General features: G+C 44.1%; 1 protein-coding gene across 2 annotated transcripts in view; it reads left to right on the top strand.

Moving 5' to 3' along the window:
* Positions 1-23,606, top strand: part of LOC124555251 — a 532,173-nt gene that overhangs the window by 124,706 nt on the left and 383,861 nt on the right. Inside the window, exon 1 of one of the 2 annotated variants that reach the window (XM_047129115.1) lies at positions 13,509-13,734. The exons of the other annotated variant lie outside the window; for it this stretch is intronic. Coding sequence (XP_046985071.1) covers positions 13,659-13,734 — 76 coding nt within the window. The 5' untranslated portion in view covers positions 13,509-13,658. Of the gene's footprint in view, positions 1-13,508; positions 13,735-23,606 lie in introns of those variants that run through there. 2 annotated transcript variants of the gene reach the window in all.

The following is a 23,606-nucleotide window of genomic DNA, read 5'->3' as shown; positions in this document are numbered from 1 at the left end:
TATCTGTGTTTGCTTTGTGTCTGCCGGCGGCAGTGCGAACCCGGCCACACTGACTTGCAAACGTGTATGCGCCTACTGTCGATGCTGGGTTGCTGTTTAACTCATCACTTTTCAGCCTGTAGACGTTTAAAGTCTTGCTGACCAGTGCTCTTTTGATACAGAAATTAAGCTCACGTTTGATGATAATATGGGAGAGAATAGGCTGAGACCTCCCATTATTCAGCTACATTAGTTTAGGAGAACTATGCAAAAGTGATTCAGGATGGCTTGCTGCTTACTATTAAGACCACGTTGTTATAAAAAATTCACTCGCTAGGAGAGAAGGAAGATTAGGGTTTAAAGTTATTGGAAACGGAGCACAAGCTCTGATTCGACAAAGACGAGAAAACGCACATCTGGGTAACTGGTAGGAAATTTGGATTTTGCTGCAATTGAGTGCTAGTCGATAGGTAGAACTTTCGCAGTTCAGCAACACAGAGAAAGTTACTTTTTCCACAAGACATCTGTTTCTAAGAAATGAAATGCTTTGCGTATGGAGTCACTGCAAAGGATTTGCCAGACGCTCTGCTACACCGATATAACTAAGAACTCAGTTTCAAAATGAACGGTATATCTTACGAGTCACAAAAGCGAATGAATTTAAAAATATTCGTTTTTTCTTCTATTGTTAGTCTGCATAATTTCGCACTTTAACGAGAATTTTCTAATAATCAAGAATACTACTCTATCCCGTGTAAATCAAATCCAGGTTTCATACATGAGTTATTAGTTGTCGACAGAATATTAAGGAATGCTGTTTCACAATGAAGCTAATAAAAGTTTCTCGTAGCATCTGCCTATGGAGTTTGATGAACATCACCGATTTGCTTAGCGGATCCATGATGGAATACACCACTCTTATTTGAATATTTTTCAGCTCCCCAATCCCACTTGGTAAGGGATTTACTTTGCCGAGCGGTACTCAAGAACTGGTAGAACGAGGGTTGTGTAAGCTCTCTTTTTCGTTTTGAACAACATTTATTTAGAATTCTTGCAGTGAATCTCAGTCAAGCATCTGGCTTTACTGCAAGAAGTTTTATATGGTCGTTCCACTTTACGTCACTCCAGAATCATACAGCTAGATATTATCAGTAGTGATTGTTTCTAGTAAGGGATCATCAATTTCAATATAAAAAAGTAACAAGTCTGTCGGCCTACTTATGTATGCACAATACACTAAATCTGCTTACAGTTAGGGTCAACAGCGCGCTCTTGCGCCAAGCGCCGATCCTTTAGAGATCTTCCTGCATTTCGTTACAATTTTAACAATTTTATTTTGCTGTTACTTCCCAGTATACAAAAGCATCATCCACGAACAGCCTCATGGATCTTCCCGTGTTATCCACCAAGTCTTTTGCATGTAAATAGAGGACAGCACTGGTTGGGTTGTGTTATTTGGAAAAGGAGGCCAGACAGGGAGGTCATCGGTCTTCGCAGCTCGTGATGGTGCTGTAGCGTTCTCGCTTCCCACGACCGGGTACCCGAGTTCGATTCCCGGCGGTTCAGGGATTTTCTCTGCCTTGTGATGACTGGGTGTTGTGTGCTGTCCTTAGGTTAGTTAGGTGTAAGTAGTTCTAGGGGACTGATGACCATAGATGTTAAGTCCCATAGTGCTCAGAGTCATTTGAACCATTTTTTTCATCGGTCTCATCGGATTAGGGAAGGACGGGGAAGGAAGTCAGCCGTGCCCTTTCAAAGGAACCATCCCGGCATTTGCCTGGAGCCATTTAGGGAAATCACGGAAAACCTAAATCAGGATGGCCGGACGCGGGATTGAACCGTCGTCCTCCCGAATGCGAGTCCAGTGTGCTTGCCATTGCGCCACCTCGCTCGATGGACAGCAATGACCCTGTTATACCTTCGTAGACTCTGTTAAGATCACCGTGCTGTATTTCATTCTAAACCATGACAGCGAAACAGCATTAAAAAACTTATTTCGACAGAGGCCCAATTTGCGTAAATCACGCTCGATGCGTGATTGGTGTGGTCAATAGGACTGAGGTCACGTGGATCACACCTGTGGCGTGCAATAGGCGAAGAGAAACGGATGCAGATGACCGAGCAGTAGGTACAGATCACGTGGATGCTAACTACCGGATGGTAATTCTAACTCCATTCATGGATATTTTTCATAAATATGCGTTACAATAATTCCAAGCTCTGGTCAGCTACTGCGTACATATTACTAAAGTTTTTAGAAAGCTGCCGTCTTACTATCAACTCTGCACAAAAATGACATAGGGTATGAAGACGTTATTTTGTTTTCATTTTTTGAAAGACCTAAATGAGAATAAATGTAATCATAAGTAATATCATGTTCCGGTGTATGTATGCGCCACGCAGCACATACACCGAAGAGCCAAAGAAATTGGTACACCTTCCTAATGTCGTGTAGGGCCCCCGCGAGCACGCAGAAGTGCCGCAACACGACGTGCCATGGACTCGACTAATGTCTGAAGTAGTGCTGGAGGAAAATTACACCATGAATCTTGCAGGGTTGTCCATAAGTCCGTAAGAGTACGAGAGGGGTGGGGGGTGGGGGGGGGGAGCTCTCTTCTGAACAGCACTTTCATGACTGGGGAGTTTGGTGTACAGCGAAAGTCTTTAAACTGAGAAGAGTGTTCCTGGAGCTACTCTTTAGCAATTCTGGTTGTGTAGGATGTCGCATTGTCCTGCTGGAATTCCCTCGGAAAGCACAATGGATATAAATGGATGCAGATATTCAGACAGGATGCTTTCGTACGTGTCACCTGTCGGAGTCGTATCTAGACGTATCAGGGATCTCATATCACTTCAACTGCACACGCCCCAAACCTGTAAACAGCCTCCACCATCCTAACAGTCCCCTGCTGACATGCGAGGTCCATGGGTTCATGAGTCTGTCTCCATACCCGCACACGTCCATCAGCTCGATACAATTTGAAACGAGACTCGTCCGACCAGGCAACATATTTCCAGTCAACAGTCCAATGTCGGTGTTGACGGGCCCTGCCAAGGCGTAAGGCTTTGTGTTGTGCAGTCATCAAGGGTACACGAGTGGGCCTTCGGCTCCGAAAGCCCATATCGATGATGTTTCGTTGAATGGTTTGCACGCTGACACTTGTTGATGGCCTAGCATTGAAATCTGCAGCAATTTTGCGGAAGGGTTGCACTTCTGTCACGTTAAACGATTCCCTTCATTTGTGTTGTTCCCGTTCTTGTAGGATCTTTTTCCGGCTGCAATGATGTCGGAGATTTGATGTTTTACCGGATTCCTGATATTCACGTTACACTCGTGAAATGGTCGTACGGGAAAATCCCCACTTCATCGCTACCTCGGAGATACTATTCCCATCGCTTTTGCGTGGACTATAATATCACGTTCAAACTCACTTAAATCTTGATAACCTGCCATTGTAGCAGCAGTTATCGATCTAATAACTGCGCCAGATACTTGTCTTATACAGGCGTTGCCGACTGCTGTGTACTTGAATAAGCATGCCTATACCAGTTTCTTTGGTGGCTTCCGTGTATTCACGCTCAACTAGTGTTAGGTAACGTTACCGACTTGCTGTAACTATCGGATTGTATGAACAACACAAACTCCTAAAAGCTTCTCGTGGCGGGTGACGACACTTAGCCTTACACCTGGTTGTACTGCGCAACTCTTGCAAGTACTTTTCTACTTCCTATTTTTCTGTAAGCGACTCTGTTATTGATATCTTCTTTTCCCCTCTCTGTTACGTTGTTACCGAAAGCAGACAGAAACTTTTCCTCGAGTTTTGACAGCGTATCTATTTTCTCCAAGAAAGAAGGGCTAAAGTATAAAATAACGTCGACATTGCATTACAGACTCATATCGACAAGAGTGGGGAAAGAAATCTTCTTATGCGTTACTGAAGGAATAATTCTACGATTCATGTAATCCGCTTTAGGGAAACATGGAAGTTCAAAATCGTGATGACCGGACGGAGATTTGAATATCGCTCCATGAGTATACGAGGATAGAGCCTTTTCACCGTTCCATCTTACTCGGTTTCTCTAGTGTCTAGACAATATTTGAAACTAATCATAGCTGTCAGTTAAATGTGTTCTCATTGGTCTCAATGACAGAAACTGAATACTGACTACCGACCGACTACTGCCTGTGTGTATTCCATAATCATCAACAAGCGGGTTGACATAGTGGTTAAGACAATGAACTTGCACTGGTCTGGAGTAGATTCTAAATACCTGTCGGGCCATCCAGAATAGGAGTCTCTGAAAACCTTGCTGTTGAGACTTTTTGTACAAAGAATACTACTGCGTAATTGGAAAAGAGCACAGGCCACTGCTGTTTACAAAAATGCGAAGTAATGGAAGCACATTGTTGCAAACCAGTGCCACTGAATTCCATCTGCTACAGAATTCTAGAGAATATTCTGAACTCAACCATTATGACGTTTCTGGAGGGAAAGAAGAGTCTCTCAAAAAATCAGCTCGGATTCAGAAAACCACTGGTTTAGAACACAGGTTGCTTTATTCATATCAGATATCAGACACTGCAGCTAAACAGCTAGATACCGTCTTCTTACATGTCCGAAAGGCGTACGGCACTGTACCACATCGCCCACTACTACCACCCAATATATGATAATACGGAGTATCTTCGCAGATATATGATTGCATCGACTGAATATTTGAGTAATAGAACCCAGAACGTTAAACCAGATATGGAAGGTTCACGAAACGAATGTAATATCATGTGTACCGTAATAGTATCTCTAATGTTTGCAATATACACAGACGATTTATCAGATATGATCACTAGCAGTATCAAATAGTTTGCTGACGACTCTGTTGTCTACAGGAAAGTATCGTCGTTGGAGACACGTGAGATCTAGAATTGCACTACTTTAGGGGTAGGATTGCCACTGGGCGGTTGCTAAGAAAACGCGGAGTGGTTGAAAGGACCGAGTGGACGACGGAAAAATTTGTACATAAATCCGAAGGACAAACCGAGAGGAATCTAAAACGTGAAAGAGTACGAACAAAATCACAATAACGAACCCTGATAAAAAACCGAGAGCAAGCGAATAACTGTGTACGAGTAGTTACGTGGACGATCAGAGACTTTTTGATACATCGACACAAATGGACTAGGAAAGCGCACACGCTTTCGTCGTAGCTTATGCCACCACAGGACCTTGCCAACTGACGCGAAGTCCGTACCGCCGGCGTTACGGCCACAAAACTTAACAATTCAGGATGGCCAAAGCTGGTGCGTTTATCTCAATATCGATGTCAAAATCCGGCAACGATACTAAATAAGGAAATGGAGACAAGCTTGAATAAAATTTCTGCTTAGTATAATTAACTTAAGCTCTGTTTAAACGTAGATGAATGCAAGATAATACTTATAACAAGGAAAAGGAAGTGAGTAGTACCCAATTACAAGATTAATGGTCAATTTCATCAGCAAATCTACGGCCACGAATGCTTTCCTTCAGAGCTACAGAAATATAGAAATCGCATGGGGAGGTATCAGTATTGTATAGAGGATGTGTAACGGCTTCTCAGTCAAATTTCGGCAGCGTACTCATAACCACCTTGGCAACATGCGGGCCAACGGAAGTTTCGCTGGAAAGCCCTTACACATCTTCCGTACAGTCCCGATTTGCCCTAATGCGATAACCACATTTTGGAGCCCTAAAGAAAGATATTCGTGGTTGTTAATTTACTTGGGACGAAGATGTGAACGCCTGGGTACAATCATTGTTCCGTGGGAAACTAAAAACATTTTTCCATGAAGGTGTTGACTGTCTTGTCTCACAGTGGGATATATATATTAACAATTATAGCGATTACTTTGGAAATAATACAAAATTTACTTACTTTTTATCCACGAGCCTCGTTTTCATTTCACTGTCCCGTATATTTAGCCCATTATGAAATGGGATGAATACGTAGAATCAGTATCAAGGAAGGCGATTGGAAGGCTTAGAGTTGTTTGAGAGCCGCGCGGGGTAGCCGTGCAGTCTCAGGCGCCTTGTCACGGTTCGCGCGGCTTCCCCCGCCGGAGGTTCGAGTCCTCCCTCGGGCATGGGTGTGTGTCCTGTCCTTAGAGTAATTTAGTTTAAGTTAGATTAAGTAGTGTGTAAGCTTAGGGGGCGATGACCTCATCAGTTTAGTCCCATAGGATCTAAAACGACAAAAAAAAGTTGTTTGAGAGGTTCTAGGAAAGTGCAGTCCATATGTAAAGGAAACTGCATAGTAGACGCAAGTGTAACAAATTCTGGAATTTTATTCCAGCGATTGCATTCCGCATCAGGTAGGCATGTCAATAATGGCAACAGATATCGCATGAATTCAAAGATGCACTACTGGAAACGTTACAGGACGGTTTAGTACTTATGGAGGTGTAACACAAATGTTCGAGGAGCTTAAATTGGAATTTCTGGAAGGAATACCAATATTCTTTCCAAAGCCGTGTCCTAAGACCTTTTTGGAAGTGGTAGGGAGGAATGACAAGCAACTGTTCATTAGAGTGTTTGCCTTCCAAGATTTATTAATCGAGTTTTACTCGCTGTTGCAATAATTTTAATGATGGAAAGAGAAAAGTGAACATGGACTTTTACCGCAAAACTTTTAGGCTTTCGCTATGGAATACTGGAGTCGCTAATGACACTCTAATGAGGGAGTTTGGCATGTATACGTCAGCGTCGGCTACAATGCGTAGAATTTGGCTTTGCGGCCCTAAAACACGCAGTAGTTGGTAACATATCACCACAGAACACCATATTTAAGTACTTGCTACGCGCGAGGTAGCCGTGCGGTCTATGGTGCCTTGCCACGGTTCGAGCGGCTCTCCACGTCGGTGGTCCGAGTCCTCCCTCGGGCATGGGTGTGTGTGTTGTCGTCAGTGTTAGTTTAAGTTAGATTAAGTAGTGCGTAAGCCGAGGGACCGATGATCTCAGCTGTTTGGTCCCACAGGAACTTACCACAAATTTCAAGTTTCCTAGTATTTGCTAGCAGCATATCAACTTGGAGCCGGCTGTATGTATGTGCATGTTCTGGAGGACAGCGGTTAAAATCCAGATCCTACCACCTAGGTCTGGATTTTCCTTAGTGTCCGTACTTCGTTTGACGCATATGCCGAAATAGTTATTTTGAAAAGAACAATTCCGATTTCCTTCCACAGCCTTCCTCAAACATTGACGGCATACCTAATCATCTCGTTACCGATGGGACGTGAAACACAAATTATTCTTATTAATACTAACAGGAAACCACAACAGTTGTAGTGATACACATGCATCATGTAACGGCCAATTACGTTCAAAAGAACATCATCACGATACACAGCCAACAGGCTTCATAAAAAATCCCCGTAGGGTTGGGCCAGTACCATGACTTACGAAGTCTAGTAATCTTACATAGCGTTAAAGGCAAATTTTGCAACACGCCATCATCAAACATTCCGTCAGCAGTCTGGTAGAAGCACGCTGAGCTGTAAGTGGAGGAAACTTGGCAATCTATATACACCGGAATCGAGTCTAACGTAAACAACATGCCAAGCTGTCTGCAATGACTGCTCGCCATGCGTCTGTCACGCACTCGACGGAGTGTTTATGTGATCGCCCTCTTGCAGAATCTGACTTAAACACCACGCAAGGTAACTAGACTTCTTAAACAATGGTATTGGTTCAACTCTGTGGGGAATTGTTATGATGACCGTTGGCTGTAGAACATGATGATGTTCATTTGAACGAAAACGATCGTTACATACTAAATGCGAATTAACACATCTGTGGTAGTTTCTCATTGATATTCAAGGCTTAGTATTCTTCCTCAACAATCATATACAACCGTTCGTTCGACGAAATATCGGTACCCAAAGACTGGAAAGTTGCACAGGTCACACCAATATTCAAGAAAGATAGTAGCCGTAATCCACTAAATTAAAGGCCCATATCATTAACGTTGACATGCAGCAGGATTCTGGAACATATATTCTGTTCGAACATTATGAATTACACAAAGTCAACACGGATTTAGAAAACATCGTTCTTGTGAAACACAACTAGCTCTTTATTTACACGAACTCTTGAGTGCTATTGACAAGGGATTTCAAATTGATTCCGTATATTTAGGTTTCCAGAAGGCTTTTGACACTGTACCACACAAGAGGATTGTAGTGAAATTGCGTGCTTATAGAAAATCGTCTCAGTTATGTGAGTGGATTCGTGATTTCCTGTCAGAGAGGTCACAGTTAGTAGTAATTGAGGGAAAGTCATCGAGTAAAACGGAAGTGATTTCTGACGTTCCGCAAGGTGGTGCTATAGACCATTTGCTGTTCCTTATCTATATAAACGATTTAGGAGACAATCTCAGCAGCCGTCTTAGGTTGTTTGCAGATGATGGTGTCGTTTATAGACTATTAAAGTTATCATAAATTCAAAACAAATTACAAAACAATTTAGAAAAGATACCTAATGGGGCAAAAATTGGCAATTGATCCAAAGTAACGAAAAGTGTGAGGTCATCCACATGAGTGCTGAAAGGAATCCGCTAAACTTCGGTTATACGATAAATTAGTCAAATCTAAAGGACGTAAATTCAAGTTAATACCTGGGAATTACAATTACGAACAATTTAAATTGGAAGTAACACATACAAAATGTTGTGGAGAACTAACCAAAGACTGCGTTTTATTGGTAGGACACTTAGAAAATATAACAGATCTACTAAAGAGACTGCCTACACTACGCTTGTCCGCCCCCTTTTAAAATACTAGCCGGCCGCGGTGGCCGAGTGGTTCTAGGAGCTGCTACGGTCGCAGGTTCGAGTCCTGCCTCGGGCATGGATGTGTGTGATGTCCTTAGGTTAGTTAGGTTTAAGTAGTTCGAAGTTCTAGGGGACTGATGACATCAGATGTTAAGTTCCATAGTGCTCAGAGCCATATGAACCTTTTTTTTAAATACTGCTGCGTGGTGTGGGATCCTTACCAGGTAAGATTGAAGTTCAAAGAAGGGCAGCACGTTATGTATTATTGCGAAATAGGTCAGATGGTACCACTTAGATAATACAGGATTTCCGGTGGACATCATTAAAGCAAAGGCGTTTCTCGTTGCAGCGGAAACTTCTCACGAAATTTCAGTTACCAACTTTCTCCTCCGAATGCGGAAATGTTTTGTTGACGCAGACCTACATAGGGAGGAACGACCACCATAATAAAATAAGGGAAATTAGAGCTCGCACCGAAAGATATAGGTGTTTGTTTTTTTCCGCGCGGTGTACGAGATTGAAATAATAGAGAATTATTGTGAAGGTGGTTCGATGAACTCTCTGCCATGCAGTTAAATGTGATTAGCAGAGTATCCATGTAGAGGAGGTATATGTAGTATTTCAACGGAAGCATTAGCGACATTACGTGAAATTGGGCGGCAGATTACAACAAAAGACGAATGGTAGCTTTGGGCGACGAAACAGTGAAGCCTGCAGACGATGAAATAGGCAAAAATACAAGTCCTAGTGCAAATCATGGAATAGCACATGAGGTACTAAATGCAACAGACGAGAAATGAAAAGAAAAGGTGCAGAAAATGAACCACGCAACAGGAAATACAGACGTCTAAGATGAGACTGTCATAAAGTGCAAAATGACAAAGCTGGAATATCTACTAGACGAATGTTTGACTGTGGGAAAGGTAGATGCCGCCTATAGGGACGCAGCTACATAAATTTTAAGAGCTCAGATGGCTAGCCAATAGTATAAAAAGAACAGAAAGCTGAAAGACGGAAGGAGTACAAAGATGTCAGTTCTTGAAGACAATAGTATAGAAATGAGAGGGGAAGAAGATCAAGATGAAATGATACTGCCAGAAGTCGATAGAGGACTGAGAGATCTAGTCGAAAGAAGGCGCCTGGAGTATACGACATTCACTGAGAATTATAAAGATCCTTGGGAGAACATATTAGAAAACTATTCCACCTGGTGTGCGAGACATATGAGACAGGCGAAACACCCTCAGTCTTCAACGAAAATGTTATACTCGTAATTCCAATTCAAATGAAGGTCGGTGCTGATGTATCTGATTATTACCAAACTATCGGCCTAATATCTCATTTTTATAAAATACTGACACAAATTGTTTAAAAAAGAATGGAAAAACTAGTAGAAACCGGCCTCGGGGAAGGTAATTTCTGATAACAGAAACAGGAACATGTAAGGCAGTACTGACTCAACGACGTATCTTAGGAGAAAGATTGAAGAAGGCCAAACGCCCATTGATATCATTTCGAATTCAGAGAATGCTCTGGGCGATGTTGACTGGAATACACTCTTTGAAATTTTGAAGATATCAGAGATAAAATATATGGGTCGATCAAAAAGTTTTCGTTTGGGAGCATTGCTCCAGGGTGTATGCAACCCTGCGCGACTATGATGCGGGTATATAAGCACCGACATAAAGGCACGGGTCTTGTGTGGCGTTCGAACGGAAACTTCGTCCTTTATATAGGGAGATAAAGATTATCCGCCACGTCTATAGAAACCAGATCACAGTTGTACGACTCGAAAGACGAGAAAGGAAAGCAGTAGTTGAGAAGGGAATGAGACAGGAGTGCATCCTAGCGTCTCTTTCATTCAGTCTGAACATTAGCAAGCTGTGAAGGAAACCGATGATAAATTTGGGAAATGAATTAAGGTTCAAGAAGAAGAAACAAAAGCTTTTAGGTTTGCTGACAACATTATAATTCTGTTAGAGACAGTAAAGGACTTTGAAGAGCAGTTGAACGGAAAGGTTAATGTCTTAAAAATAGGCTATAAGATGAAAATCAACAAAAGTAAACCAAGCAGAATCAAGTCGAATTAAATGAGATGATTCTGAGGGAATTTCATTAGGAAATGAGACCTGAAAGTAGTAGATGAGCTAAATAACTCACAGTGGCTGTAGTAGAGAGGATATAAAATGCAAACTTCGCAATAGTAAGAAAAGTGTTTCTCAAACAGAGAAATATTTTCCCATCAAATATAATTTTCCATTATTTTTGAAAATATTTATTGGAGTGTAGCCTTGTACGGAACTGGAAATCTGACGATTAGCAGTGCACACAAGAGGAGCATTCAAATTTTTGAAATGTGGTGTTACAGAAAAATGCTGAAAATTAGGTAGGTAGATCTAATAACTAGTGAGGAGGTACTGAATCGAAATGGGGAAAAAAGAAATACACAGCGCAATTTGTCCAAAGGGAGCGTTCGGTTGGCAGGGCACATCAAGGAATAGTAAATCTGGTATTTGTATCTTTTGAACGAATTGACTGAGAAGCTTCAATTTTGTACACTGCCAAGGGACTGTAGATCTTAAAACGTGATACAAAGGTGACTTGATACGTCTGTCCATTGCTGAGAAGAGCGGTTTTTAACGGTTGGACAGATAGACGGATGGACGATAAAGTGATCTTATAAGCCTATGAGGGTTCAGTTTTTAACGATTGAGATACGGAACCATAAAAAGAACTGAGCGAAGTACTCTTCGATGAAATTTTAACTCATTGCATCGCTTCCCGTAAATATTATGGGTGCGTTGTGATATCCCTAAAAGTCAGTGCTCGAAGAATCTCCGAGCGTGCCTTTCCTGATTGTTCTTCACAATGCATTATTTCCGAGCAGCGATGGCTTGAAGTGAGTTGTTCGCTCTTTAAGTACTTCGGCGAACAGCTTTATGGATGTTCGCGCTTCCACGAAGTGCTAGGTGGCTTGCAAAACATATTACAGGCGTGATCAGTTCCTATACTTTCGTTGTTGCAATGTACTTCCGTAGTTGTCATAATAGCGAAATGTTGTCGTAAGTTTGACTGATGAAGAAATGCTAGGTCTGTTTGAAGAATCTAGTCCCGAAATAGAAGATTACGGTTTTGAAATCGTTGACAGTAATTCTGAAACGGACGGTTATCTACTTATGTCCATCATCTTATAAGTCCATTTTTTGGAAGCGATAACGTCCATCAAGTATCTGGGTGAGACTATTCGAAATGATCTCAAATGGAATGATCAGATTACACAAGTAACGGGTAAAGCGAACTCTAGATTGCGGTTTATTGGTAGAATCCTGAGGCGATGCAGTCCTTCAACAAAGGAAATAGCTTATAATACGTTAGTTCGTCCAGTCTTGGAGTATTGTTCGTCTGTATGGGTCCCTTACGTGTTGGGCCCGATTCAAGAGATTGAGAAGGTCAAAAGAAGAGCGGCAAGATTCGTGACTGGTACAATTAACCATCGCGAGAGCGTTACGAATCTCCTAGAAAGTTTGAAGTCGGACACACTTGGCCGAGCGGTTCTAGGCGCAACAGCCTGGAACCGCGCGACCGCTACGGTCGTAGGTTCGAATCCTGCCTCGGGCATGGATGTGTGTGACGTCCTTAGGTTCGTTAGGTTTAAGTAGTTCTAAGTTCTAGGGGACTGATGACCTGAGAAGTTATGTCCCGTAGTGCTCAGAGCCATTTTGGGACACACTTGCAGATAGACGGCGCGCTAAACAGAAGGGGCTGCTCACTAAATTCCGAAATCCGATATTCACCGAGGGTGTAGAGCATATATTGTTACCACCAGCTTTCAAATCGCGCAATGATCACGATTCAAAGATAAGTGAAACAAGAGCTTGTACTGAGGCATTCAGGCAGTCGTTTTTCCCTCGCGCGATCCGCGAGTGGAACAGAGAGGGGGAAATATGACTTTGGCGCGAATTGTGCCCTCTGCCACACACTGCTTGGTGGCTAGCGGAGTATATATGTAGATATGTAGAAGCAGGAGCCACACAAAGAAGTCGAAAAAGCTTACATCAGGGGGACTGCAGCAGTCACTGTGGGTCGATTCGAATATGTTAGATGTCATGCGACTTCCGCACAGAAACACTGACGAATAAACATATAGAAAAAAAAGTGGTCACCGCAGCTGACAGGTATATGGAGGACCTGGGCTCGATTCCTGGTACTGTCAAGGATTTTTCTAGGTGGGAAGACTGGAGCGGAGAGCGGGCTGCCTCGTGAGGCCAATTAAGGAACTACTTGACGAGTAGTAGCTGTTCCAGGTCACGAAAGGGGCCAACGGCCGGGAGAGTGGTGTGCTGACCCCACGCTCCTCTGTACCACATCCATTGACGTCATTGGCAGAGGATGACACGGTGGGAGGCCGCCACCGTTGAGCCCACTAGAGCCTGTGAGCGGAGTTTACGTTTACAATATAGATGCAGAGACGCAATGGCGGCTCAGAATAGTTCGAGAAGGCTAAAATGAAAGACGGCTGTGGGTTACAGGTCAGCCTGAAAACCAGATCCGGAAATGTGATGTTTATACCGCGAAGGCGACGGATTGGGCGTTTTTGCAGGGCTAGATAGGCGCCGAGAGCTCGCAGAATTTGGGCAGACGGCGCGCGTCTGTGCGCATGAGCGGCGGCCGCTCGATGCGCCGCGAGAAGACGCCGCCGCCGCGCCGCCAGTCGGCCGGCGCTGCCCGCGACGCACCGCCACCGACGCCTACACCTCCCCTGCTGCCGGTGCTCACACAGTGACCGCCTCACGCCTCGCAGACACTCCCGCGCGCTATCTCTGAAACGTGTGTAGTGCTACCGACAGGATACTTTCCGCCACCGGAAGGGCAGCATGCAGTGGAGGAGGAAGCAGCGGGTGCTTTACGTCATCGGATCGGCCAACCACGCCCTGCTCATCAAGCAGTACAGTAAGTCTATTTCGGCGCGCGGCTGACGTCCCCGTGAGACAGAAAGGCCGGCGCAGCTATTTGCGTCGCGCTCGCCAGCGCCGGTAGCTCGGGTGCCCCCGCTCGCTGCTTTCCCTGAAAACTGCGCCTCTGCTAGTGCAGCTCTCCAGCTCTCCTGTCATGCCGGCTCCTCGCGCTGTCAGCGTCCCGCCTCTGACGTGTGCCGTGTTGCCGCCTCGTGCGTCTCATTCTGACAGATACACTCCATTCTGCCGTCCGCTTCACTTATTCCCTTAGAAGCCTGTTACCGGCGCTGCCGTCGCGACGGCGTTTGTAGCGTGAACCGGCAACGGTGGAAATATTCCGCTGATTCAGACTTAGGCAGGCGTATTCTTCTAAAAGTGACACTACTACGGCTCAGCCGTTCGAGTTGGCGCTCCTTCAACCTGTTGGCCTGGCGCTCGCCGTCCTCTTGGCAGCGTCCTATCGGCCTCTAAAAGACGCACGAAACACACACGTGCTCGGAACAAAAGTTTTCTTAATATTAGCGCTTTGGTGTCTCGGTATTTAGTAATTTATGTCATTGACACATTAACAGTCCGTATGCAGTTAACAGCCCTATGCCAAGTAAGTTAGCGGAACAGCTGTCAGACATCACGAACGAAATTGCTATAGTTACGCATTAGTTCAGGTAACAATTGCTCTTCGTCTTCTTGTTACGATAGGCTATGTTGCAATAGATTGTTTATTGAATCGTTTTAATTAATTGAAAAAGAAACCAACATCGTATGGTGACATAGTTTAGCCCTAATGACTTTTCGTATAATGCCAGTCTTATTCTTGACATTGGTCGGAATCGGAGTCATCGAAAGTTTGGCTTCCAAATTCGATTTAACGCATATAGCCATCGAGATATTTTTGTCGTCGACGATAACAGTACTCTCAACTTACAATTGTCGATAACAATATTAATCAAAACTCTGAGCTTCCCCCTTGTTGCTAATAATCTGTGCTTTGAAAGAAGAATTTGAAGTAGACGCAAACGTAACTTGCGAGTATTTGTGGTCCCATTTTAGCAAGGTGTATGAAGCAATGCTCTGGTACCATTAGCTGATGCTTACGTTTTATAAATGAGGCAAAAACAACATGTAAACGCAAGTGAACGGTTGTATACACCTCGACCAGCAAGTAAATTTCAGGTAATCAGAGGTATGAGATAGACAGCTGGTCTGTAGGTAATGAAATGTGACGTAACTTTAGCATATATAATGTATTAAAACAGGTTTCAGACTTTGAATAAGTTACTATGAGCGTTTACAGTCACACTGTTTTGAGTGGCGTTTCCGACAGAACGCTTGTCATTAAAGAGGCATGACTGGAAACTCTTCCACGTGATTGAGCTTCAGCCCTTTTGTTCAGTCTGTTAGTCAAAAAATAATGGATCAGTCTTTACTGTGCAATGCAGTCACTTCTGTTATGTTCCGAGGAGTACAGCAGACATGGTGCTACAGCATATGATACTGTTACTGGATACAATAGCGGAATATTTCCCATTTCTTTCAGACTGTACATATTTCTTCTTCTTCTGAAATTGATATTAAAAAATTACATTACGAAAACGAGTGATTAGGATTTTCCCAGTTGCATTATTGCTAGAATTTAATACTTATTTGATGTCTGTGTTTACCAAGCTATCCTTCACATTATTTTCGCCAGGTGTGTGGTCAAGTGCTGGTAGAAACTCTGCCCGCATCTCGTGGTCGTGCGGTAGCGTTCTCGCTTCCCACGCCCGGGTTCCCGGGTTCGATTCCCGGCGGGGTCAGGGATTTTCTCTGCCTCGTGATGGCTGGGTGTTGTGTGCTGTCCTTAGGTTAGTTAGGTTTAATTAGTTCTAAGTTCTAGGGGACTGATGACCATAGATGTTAAGTCCCATAGTGCTCAGAGCCATTTTTGGTAGAAACTCTAGATTCAACTGATGAGTGGTTGCTTCGCAATCATGGTTTATACTGGTATATACACTGTTGGAAACAATTCCCATCCTTATTCTGTTCTTCGCTGTGTTCCGTCTGTGCTCGTTATGATGGTTTGCACTTCATAGCGACCACGTAGAGAGCTCTGCCGACGAGGCGCCTCGCGCAAGCAATGACTTTACAAGACTGTCTCTAATAAGTCTGTAAAACCTATCGCTTGAAAACTACCAATGGCATGAAATTATTTTATAATTTTAGAAGGCTATAAATGATATAAACTCACGCTCATAAATAAGGATAATTGCAGAATGGCAGAATGTGGTGCCACACAACGTGTCACTGCACAAAACTGGCACATAGGGAACACACACGACAGAGATCTGCAAGTCCACGGTATTGGTGATAAGTTGAGAAAACCGTTCCGAAATACAAGTGTTACAAAACGCCACTGTTTCCTGCGCGTATACCCCGACTTCAATATGGGATATGATCACCATGGACACGTACACAGACCGCACAACGGGTTGGCATACTCTGGATCAGGTGGTCGAGCAGCTGCTGGGGTACAGCCTCCCATTCTAGCACCAGTGCCTGTCGGAGCTCCTGAAGTGTCCTAGGGGTTTGAAGACGTGCAGTGATACATCGACCGAGAGCATCCTAGACGTGCTCGATGGGGTTTAGGTCTGGAGAACAGGCAGGCCACTCCATTCGCCTGATAGCTTCTGTTTCAAAGTACTCCTCCACGATGGGGCCGTGCGTTATCACCCCATTGCAAGGCCGCAATACTGGTGTAAAATGACGTCCCGATACACCTGACCCTGTCAAAGACATGCAGGGGTGTATGTGCACCAGTCATAATCCCACCCCACACCGTCAAACCACGACCTCCATACAGGTCCCTTTCGAGGACATTAAGGGATTGGTATCTGGTTCCTGGTTCACGCCAGATGAAAACCCGGCGAGAATCACTGTTCAGACTATACCAGGACTCGTCCTTGAACATAACCTGGGACCACTGTTTCAATGGCCATGTACTGTGTTCTTGACACCAGGCTTTACGGGCTCTCCTGTGACCAGGGATCAGTGGAATGCACCTTGCAGGTATCTAGGCGAATAAACCATGTCTCTTCAGTCGTCTGTAGATTGTGTGTCTGTAGAAAACTGTTCCAGTGGCTGTGGTAAGGTCCCGAGCAAGGCTACCTGCAGTACTCCGTGGCCGTCTGCCGGCACTGAAGGGGAGATATCGGTCTTCTTGTGGTGTTGTACACTGTGGACGTCCCGTACTGTAGCGCCTGGACACGTTTCCTGTCTACTGGAATCATTGCCATAATCTTGAGATCACACTTTGCGGCACACGGAGGGCCCGTGCTACGACCTGCTGTATTTGACCAGCCTCCAGTTGCCCTAGTATTCTACCCCTCATAACGTCATCAGTATGTGTTCTTTGAGCCATTTTCAGTACTCAGTCACCATTAGCACGTCTGAAAACGTCTGAAAACTTACTCGCTGCACCGTACTCTGACCTGCACCAACACACCTCTGAGTATGTGGACTGCTGCCAGCGCCACCGCAGGTCAAATGCACCGCATGATCGTACCCCGAAGTGATTTAAGCCCGCAAACCGCCCACCAGTGCGTTGTTTCGCCATGTATCAGCATTATCCTTAATTTATGAGCATTTACGTCGTATGATCCTCTTCACAGAAGAATTTAATACTAGTTCTACAAGTTAAGAATGGAACGACTGGAAGAAGCCAATTTGCGGAATGATCAGTTTGGATTCAGGAGAAATGTATTATACGTGAAATAAAACTGACTCTGCGACTTATTTTAGAAGATAGTTTGAAGAAAAGCTTATTAACGTTTATAGCAGTTGTAGGTTTGAAGAAAGCTTTTAACAACGTTGTCTGGCTGTCTGGCATTTTTTTTTTTTTAATTCTGATGAAATGTTATCCACTACTTGTATAGAGTCCAGACTACAGTTATAAACTCGAAGGACGAGAAAGGGAGAGCTGTGAAGGAAACTAAAGATAAATTTGAGAATGGGATTAAAGTTAAAGGCGAAGAAACGAAAACTTCGAGTTTTGCTGACGACATGGTAATTCTGTCAGAGGCAGCAGAGGACTTGGAAGATCAGATGAAAGGATATACACAGGGTCATTATAATTAAATTTAAACTTTCAAACTGCTATAGAAATAACACCATTGGTCAGAATGACGCCAAATAGCAACGGAATTATATCGGAGAAGGGGGAAAACTTATGGCAGAAGAAAAATAAACAGGTACAACATGAAGCAATAGATGGCGCTGTAAGCATCATAATAGTTGTCGACTACAAATGACAAATGAATCATACGACAATGCCTAAGGTGTACGTTTGACGTTAAACAAACTGTACTACTCAGTGTGCATGGATGTACAGGTGTAATACTGTTTTAGTTACGTAAGCCCATCCACCACGGCAAGGTCATGTTACATCGGATGGGAAAAATCGTTAATTGTCTTGAGGCCAAAAACCGCATAAAAAGCATCACTCGGTTTTTACTTGCCCTGAGTCCAAAAAACGCAATAAATGCATCTATCACGTCGGTTTTTAATTGTCCTTAGGCCAAAAAACGCATAAAAAGCATCAATCAAAATCAAATCATGTTAGATATACTGTCCACCGTTTTCTGCAACAAGTTGAAATCGAGAAACAGCACCTTCCACATCTGATCGAAGTGTTTCCGGGGTCACGCTCAGAATGTGTTGCGTGGTGCGTGCCTTCAATGCAGCTAAGTATGCAATCGGAACACTGAACACAACATCTATCAGATAGCCCCACAGCCAGAAGTCACATGGATTAAGATCAGGTGATCGGGACGTCCAGGCTGTAGGGAAATGGCGGCTGATAATTCTATCATTTCCGAAATGGCGCTTCAGCAGCTGCTTAACTGGATTTGCAATGTGCGAAGGTGCGCCATCTTGCATAAAAATGATCCCATCCACATATCCACGCTGTTGGAGAGCTGGAATTACGTGGCTGCGCAAACACTCATAGCGCTCACCAGTGACGGTACAGGTAACATGACTGGAAGCACCGGCCTCTTCGAAAAAATATGGCCCTATAATAAATGACGCCGCAAACCCGCACCACACAGTGACGTTTTCAGGATGAAGTGGTACTGGTTGCTTTGCATGTGGACTTACCGTTGATCATATTCGACAATTCTGTGTATTGACATATCCTCTCAGATGAGTGTGGTCTTCGTCTGTCCACAAAATCTTCCACAGCCAATCATTGTCCACTTCCGTGCGAGCAAGAAATTCCAAAGCAAAAGTCTCTCTTGCTGGCAGGTCAACAGGAAGCAACTCGTGCACATGGGTAATTTTGAATGGATAACAAAGAAGGATATTTCGTAGGATTTTACGCACCGTGCTCACGGGTATGTCCAATGTTCGGGCAATTCTCCGTGCATTACACGTTTGCACAACACCACTAGTCTCTTCCTGCATTGCTGTGGCCACTGCTTCTACCGACGTCGAATCAATTCATTTGCTCCCTCTACCAGGTTGCACGACAAAAGAACCCGTCGTTTCGAATTTCCGAATCATTTTCTCCAGACCCACGCCTTTTTTCAAACCCTTCAGTGTCCGGAACTTCTGCAGAACGACGTGTCCACAGTCATCATTCTTGTAATACAGCTTTACAAGCAGAGCGCGATTCTGCATTGAGACAGTCATGGCGAAAGTCGCAGACTCGAAAGGATGAAAACCCGAGTACCCGTGTACCCATGTACCAACTTCAATGGGTCGTGCGCATGGCAAGTGTTGTCATTTACGTATTCTGACACATAGAGCGACATATATTGATCAATTTTCATACTATTTTTTTCCTTTTGCCATATGTTTTCCTCCTTCTCCGACAATATTCCGTTGCAATTTGACGTCATTCTGACCAGTGGTGTTATTTCCACAGCGTTTTGAAAGTTTAACTTTAATTATAATCGTCGAATTAAATCAGGCGATGCTGAGGGAATTAGATTAGAAACTTAACAGTAAAACAGCAGCAGACAAGCTTTGGATAATAATTTATAAGAAGTTGCTGTTTTCGGTATACAGACACTCAGTAATGAGAAAAAGCTGGATCACCATTATTATGATAGAGGAAGCATTGGTTTATTTCTGCAACTTCTCTAATGCTACGAGGCAGCTTATTCTGCAGTCTCCTATTTACAGTACAGAACTTCGCGAAAAGACTTATGGTATGAGGTGAACAAGGACGAGGGGCTATTCGTTTATTTTAAGGCCGGTCGGTCTCGAAATGGAAACAATATTGAAAATCAAAAATGCTAATTTACAAAAGTTATCTACAGCTTCCAGCTACTTCTCTACATAGTCGCCGCCCCGATATAGACATCTGTCGTTGCGTTGTACCTACTTTCCCATACCTTCGTCATAGAAGGCAGCCGCCTGTGTTTCTCGCCAATTCTCTTCGTCGCCCTGCAGCCCGTTATCTATGCCAAAATGTCTTCACAGCCATGTGAGCAGAGACAGAACTCAGAGTGAGCCAAGTCTGTATGATGGGCGATCAAACACCTCCCAGCGGCAACACTGTAGCAGCGTCTTCATTATATATGCAGTGTGCGGCCGGGAATTGTCATGAAGAATGAAATACGTGACAATTCCGTTATATGGGCTGCACGAAATCAGGCGAAATCTCTCAGCAGGCTTTCATACTTGGCGGGAGACACTATTTTTCTATGCATCTTTACGTGCTCACTATGCGCACAGAACTGAATAGAGGAAGTGACTTGATCGAGCGGCATACTAGAGACACTACCAACACATCTGTGCAAAGCTTCATCGGATTTTCACTGTGGCTTCCATTTCACAACCATTTAGACGCTAATAAACGAATGGTCCTCGTAATTTAGAGCATATTTATCGACAGTGGCTTTGATATTGTTGATGTAGGTAAGCAAAGCTATAGAACGTATGTAGGAATTTGATTACCATCTAGACGAATGGGTTAACATCAATGTATGTCAAATCTGTCATCGGCCAGTAAATGGTTGGGGTAGTTCTGTGTAGTAACGGTTAATGGGATAACCGAATAGTCTGTTAGTTATGTATCTAAAACAGCAATTTAGGGTATGATTTAAGCACCAAGACTTGTTGCAGTTCGGACATTGTTGTAGAAAATCAGAATAGTCGCAGATAATGTACGCTAAACAATTTTCATTGCATGTACTGGAAAACAACTGTTTTTTGAGTGATATGAAGTGACGAATATTTAAGCTGCCACATACGAATAGCGTTTTTACGAGAAGACCTGCTGGTACAGCTTGATGCGTGGCGTGCTAGCTTACACGAAACAGGAAGGTGACTCAGACCGGGAACGACCGCGCTGGTTTAACGACGAGCGTTACCCTGGTTAGCGGCCAGTCTAGATATGACTTTTAGGCGCTTTCCCATACCTGTCTCGCCAACTGCCTGTCTGGTTCCTCACATACGCCTCAGAAACAGCACATATGAGTACCTCAAACATGAAAAGATGTATATCACAGCACCCCTGTCGTAAAGATGATGATAATGTGGCATCAGAAGCCGGCCGGTGTGGCCGAGCGGTTCTAGGCGCTACAGTCTGGAACCGCGCGACCGCCACGGTCGCAGGTTCGAATCCTGCCTCGGGCATGGATATGTGTGATGTCCTTAGGTTAGTTAGGTTTAAGTAGTTCTGAGTTCCAGGGGACTGATGACCTTAGAAGTTAAGTCCCATAGTGTTCAGAGCCATTTGAACCATTTTGGCATCAGAAAGAATACCTGACCAGATAATTTAATAATCCTTAAATCAAAGACGAGTAGTTGCCCTTCATTTGCGGACGCCATAAACATGACAGCACCAGGAAAGTCACAGAAGCTATACAGAATAAATCACCTAAAACTTGCATCGCAAATACTGCGGAAACGGAAAGTGTTATTGATGTGCTGTTTCCACAGAATGAATTGGTAGTCTGGGGCTCGTACTGTTAGCCAATAAACAGATTGCAGTATTACTTAGGAAGTGTATTTTTGTATAACTATACAATTTTTTAAATGGAACAATGCCTACTGACATTAACAAACTAAAAGTATGGTCAATTAGAACGTCAGTGGTGTTTGTTACAGGATTCTTGTGCGAGTCATTTACGAAATACCTATTTTAAAAAGTTCCCACACCAACACCTGTGGTATACCTGTGATAACACACACTAAGGAAATAGAAGTACATACACTAGTTATGAGGATTCTGACCATTAACTAAACAACTGACCACCGAAGGTTATGTCCAAATGACCACCGGCAGCGGCAATACCCGCGGCCCGTCTGGTGTAGAACGACCGCTGTACACGTGCTAGCACTTCAGCACAGATGTCCGAACAGGCTGCAGTAACACATCGTTGCATATCATCGGCTGTAGTGTTCGCCCCCGGTAGCTGAGTGGTCAGCGCGACAGACTGTAAATCCAAAGGGCCCGGGTTCGATTCCCGGCTGGGTGGGAGATTTTCTCCGCTCAGGGACTGGGTGTTGTGTTGTCCTAATCATCATCATTTCATCCCCATCGACGCGCAAGTCGCCGAAGTGGCGTCAAATCGAAAGACTTGCACCAGGCGAACGGTCTACCGGACGGGAGGCCCTCGTCACACGACATTCCCATCGGCTGTAGTTCGTGTGTCCTTCTACAAAGCGTCTTTCAGCTTTTCCCACAGAAAAACGTTTACAAACATCAAATCCGGGGAACGGACCGGCCAGAATACAGGTCCTCTGCGTCCATTCCAACGATTTGGTAAAAATTCGTGAAGACATGATGCAGTACTTCGTGCACTATAGACTAGACAACCATCATGTTGGTACCACAAGTTCCTCCTAGCCTGCAGAGGAACGTGTTCTAGCATCAGTGTTAGATGGTCTGTTAGGTGGCTGCGATACTTGTGCTCGTTCAGTGCTCTGTCTATGAAAAGCGAGCATATGTGCTGATGGTTCACTATCCTACGTTTACACTCCATGGACGCTTAAGTCCCACTTGACGATGTCAACGGGACTGTAAACAGACCAACAGAGAACGTTTCGGCGGTTTAAAAAAATGGTTCAAATGGCTCTGAGCACTATGGGACTTAAGTTCTGAGGTCATCAGTCCCCTAGACTTAGAACTACTTAAATCTAACTAACCTAAGGACATCACACACATCCATGACCGAGGCAGGATTCGAACCTGCGACTGTAGCGGTCGCGCGGTTCCAGACTGAAGCGCCTAGAACCGCTCGGCCACAATGCCCGGCTCGGCGGTTTACCTGGCCATGATTGGTAAATGTGGCTTCATCACTAAACAAGGCACTTGATATATCTGGAGTCTCCTGTCTTAATGCCCATGTACAGAAGTTAACACGATTCTCATAATCGTTTATGTTCAGCTTTTGGCGGAGAGAGATATGATAGGGGTGGAACTAATGTCGATGGAGAATGCGTAGGATATTTGCCTGACTCATGCCACATCCTCGTGCGATTGTGCGGGAGCTAACGTGAGGAACAACGGCAACAGCATCAAGAACATTAATCTCTCCCTCTCCTGCTTTCTCATGTTTCCTTGTGTTACATTGTCTAGGTGTTACACTACCACTTTCACGTAACTGGTTGAAGAGGCTGATAAATAATTGCGGAAATGGTTGACTTCTGTTGGTCTATCCTGCTGCACACACTGTATAAATACGAACGGCATTCTTCCTACACTCTCCATACAACATGAGCAAAAAAAGTGGATCAAATGGCTCCAAGCACTATGGGACTTAACATCTGAGGTCATCAGTCCCCTAGACTTAGAACTACTTAAACCCAACTAACCTAAGGACGTCACACACATCCATGCCCGAGGCAGGATTCGAACCTGCGACAGTAGCAGCGTGG

The sequence above is a fragment of the Schistocerca americana genome, chromosome X (assembly GCF_021461395.2).
Source record: "Schistocerca americana isolate TAMUIC-IGC-003095 chromosome X, iqSchAmer2.1, whole genome shotgun sequence".
Lineage (NCBI taxonomy): Eukaryota > Metazoa > Arthropoda > Insecta > Orthoptera > Acrididae > Schistocerca > Schistocerca americana.
The sequence above is the reverse complement of the archived record's forward strand: the minus strand, read 5'-3'. Positions and strand labels throughout refer to the sequence as shown.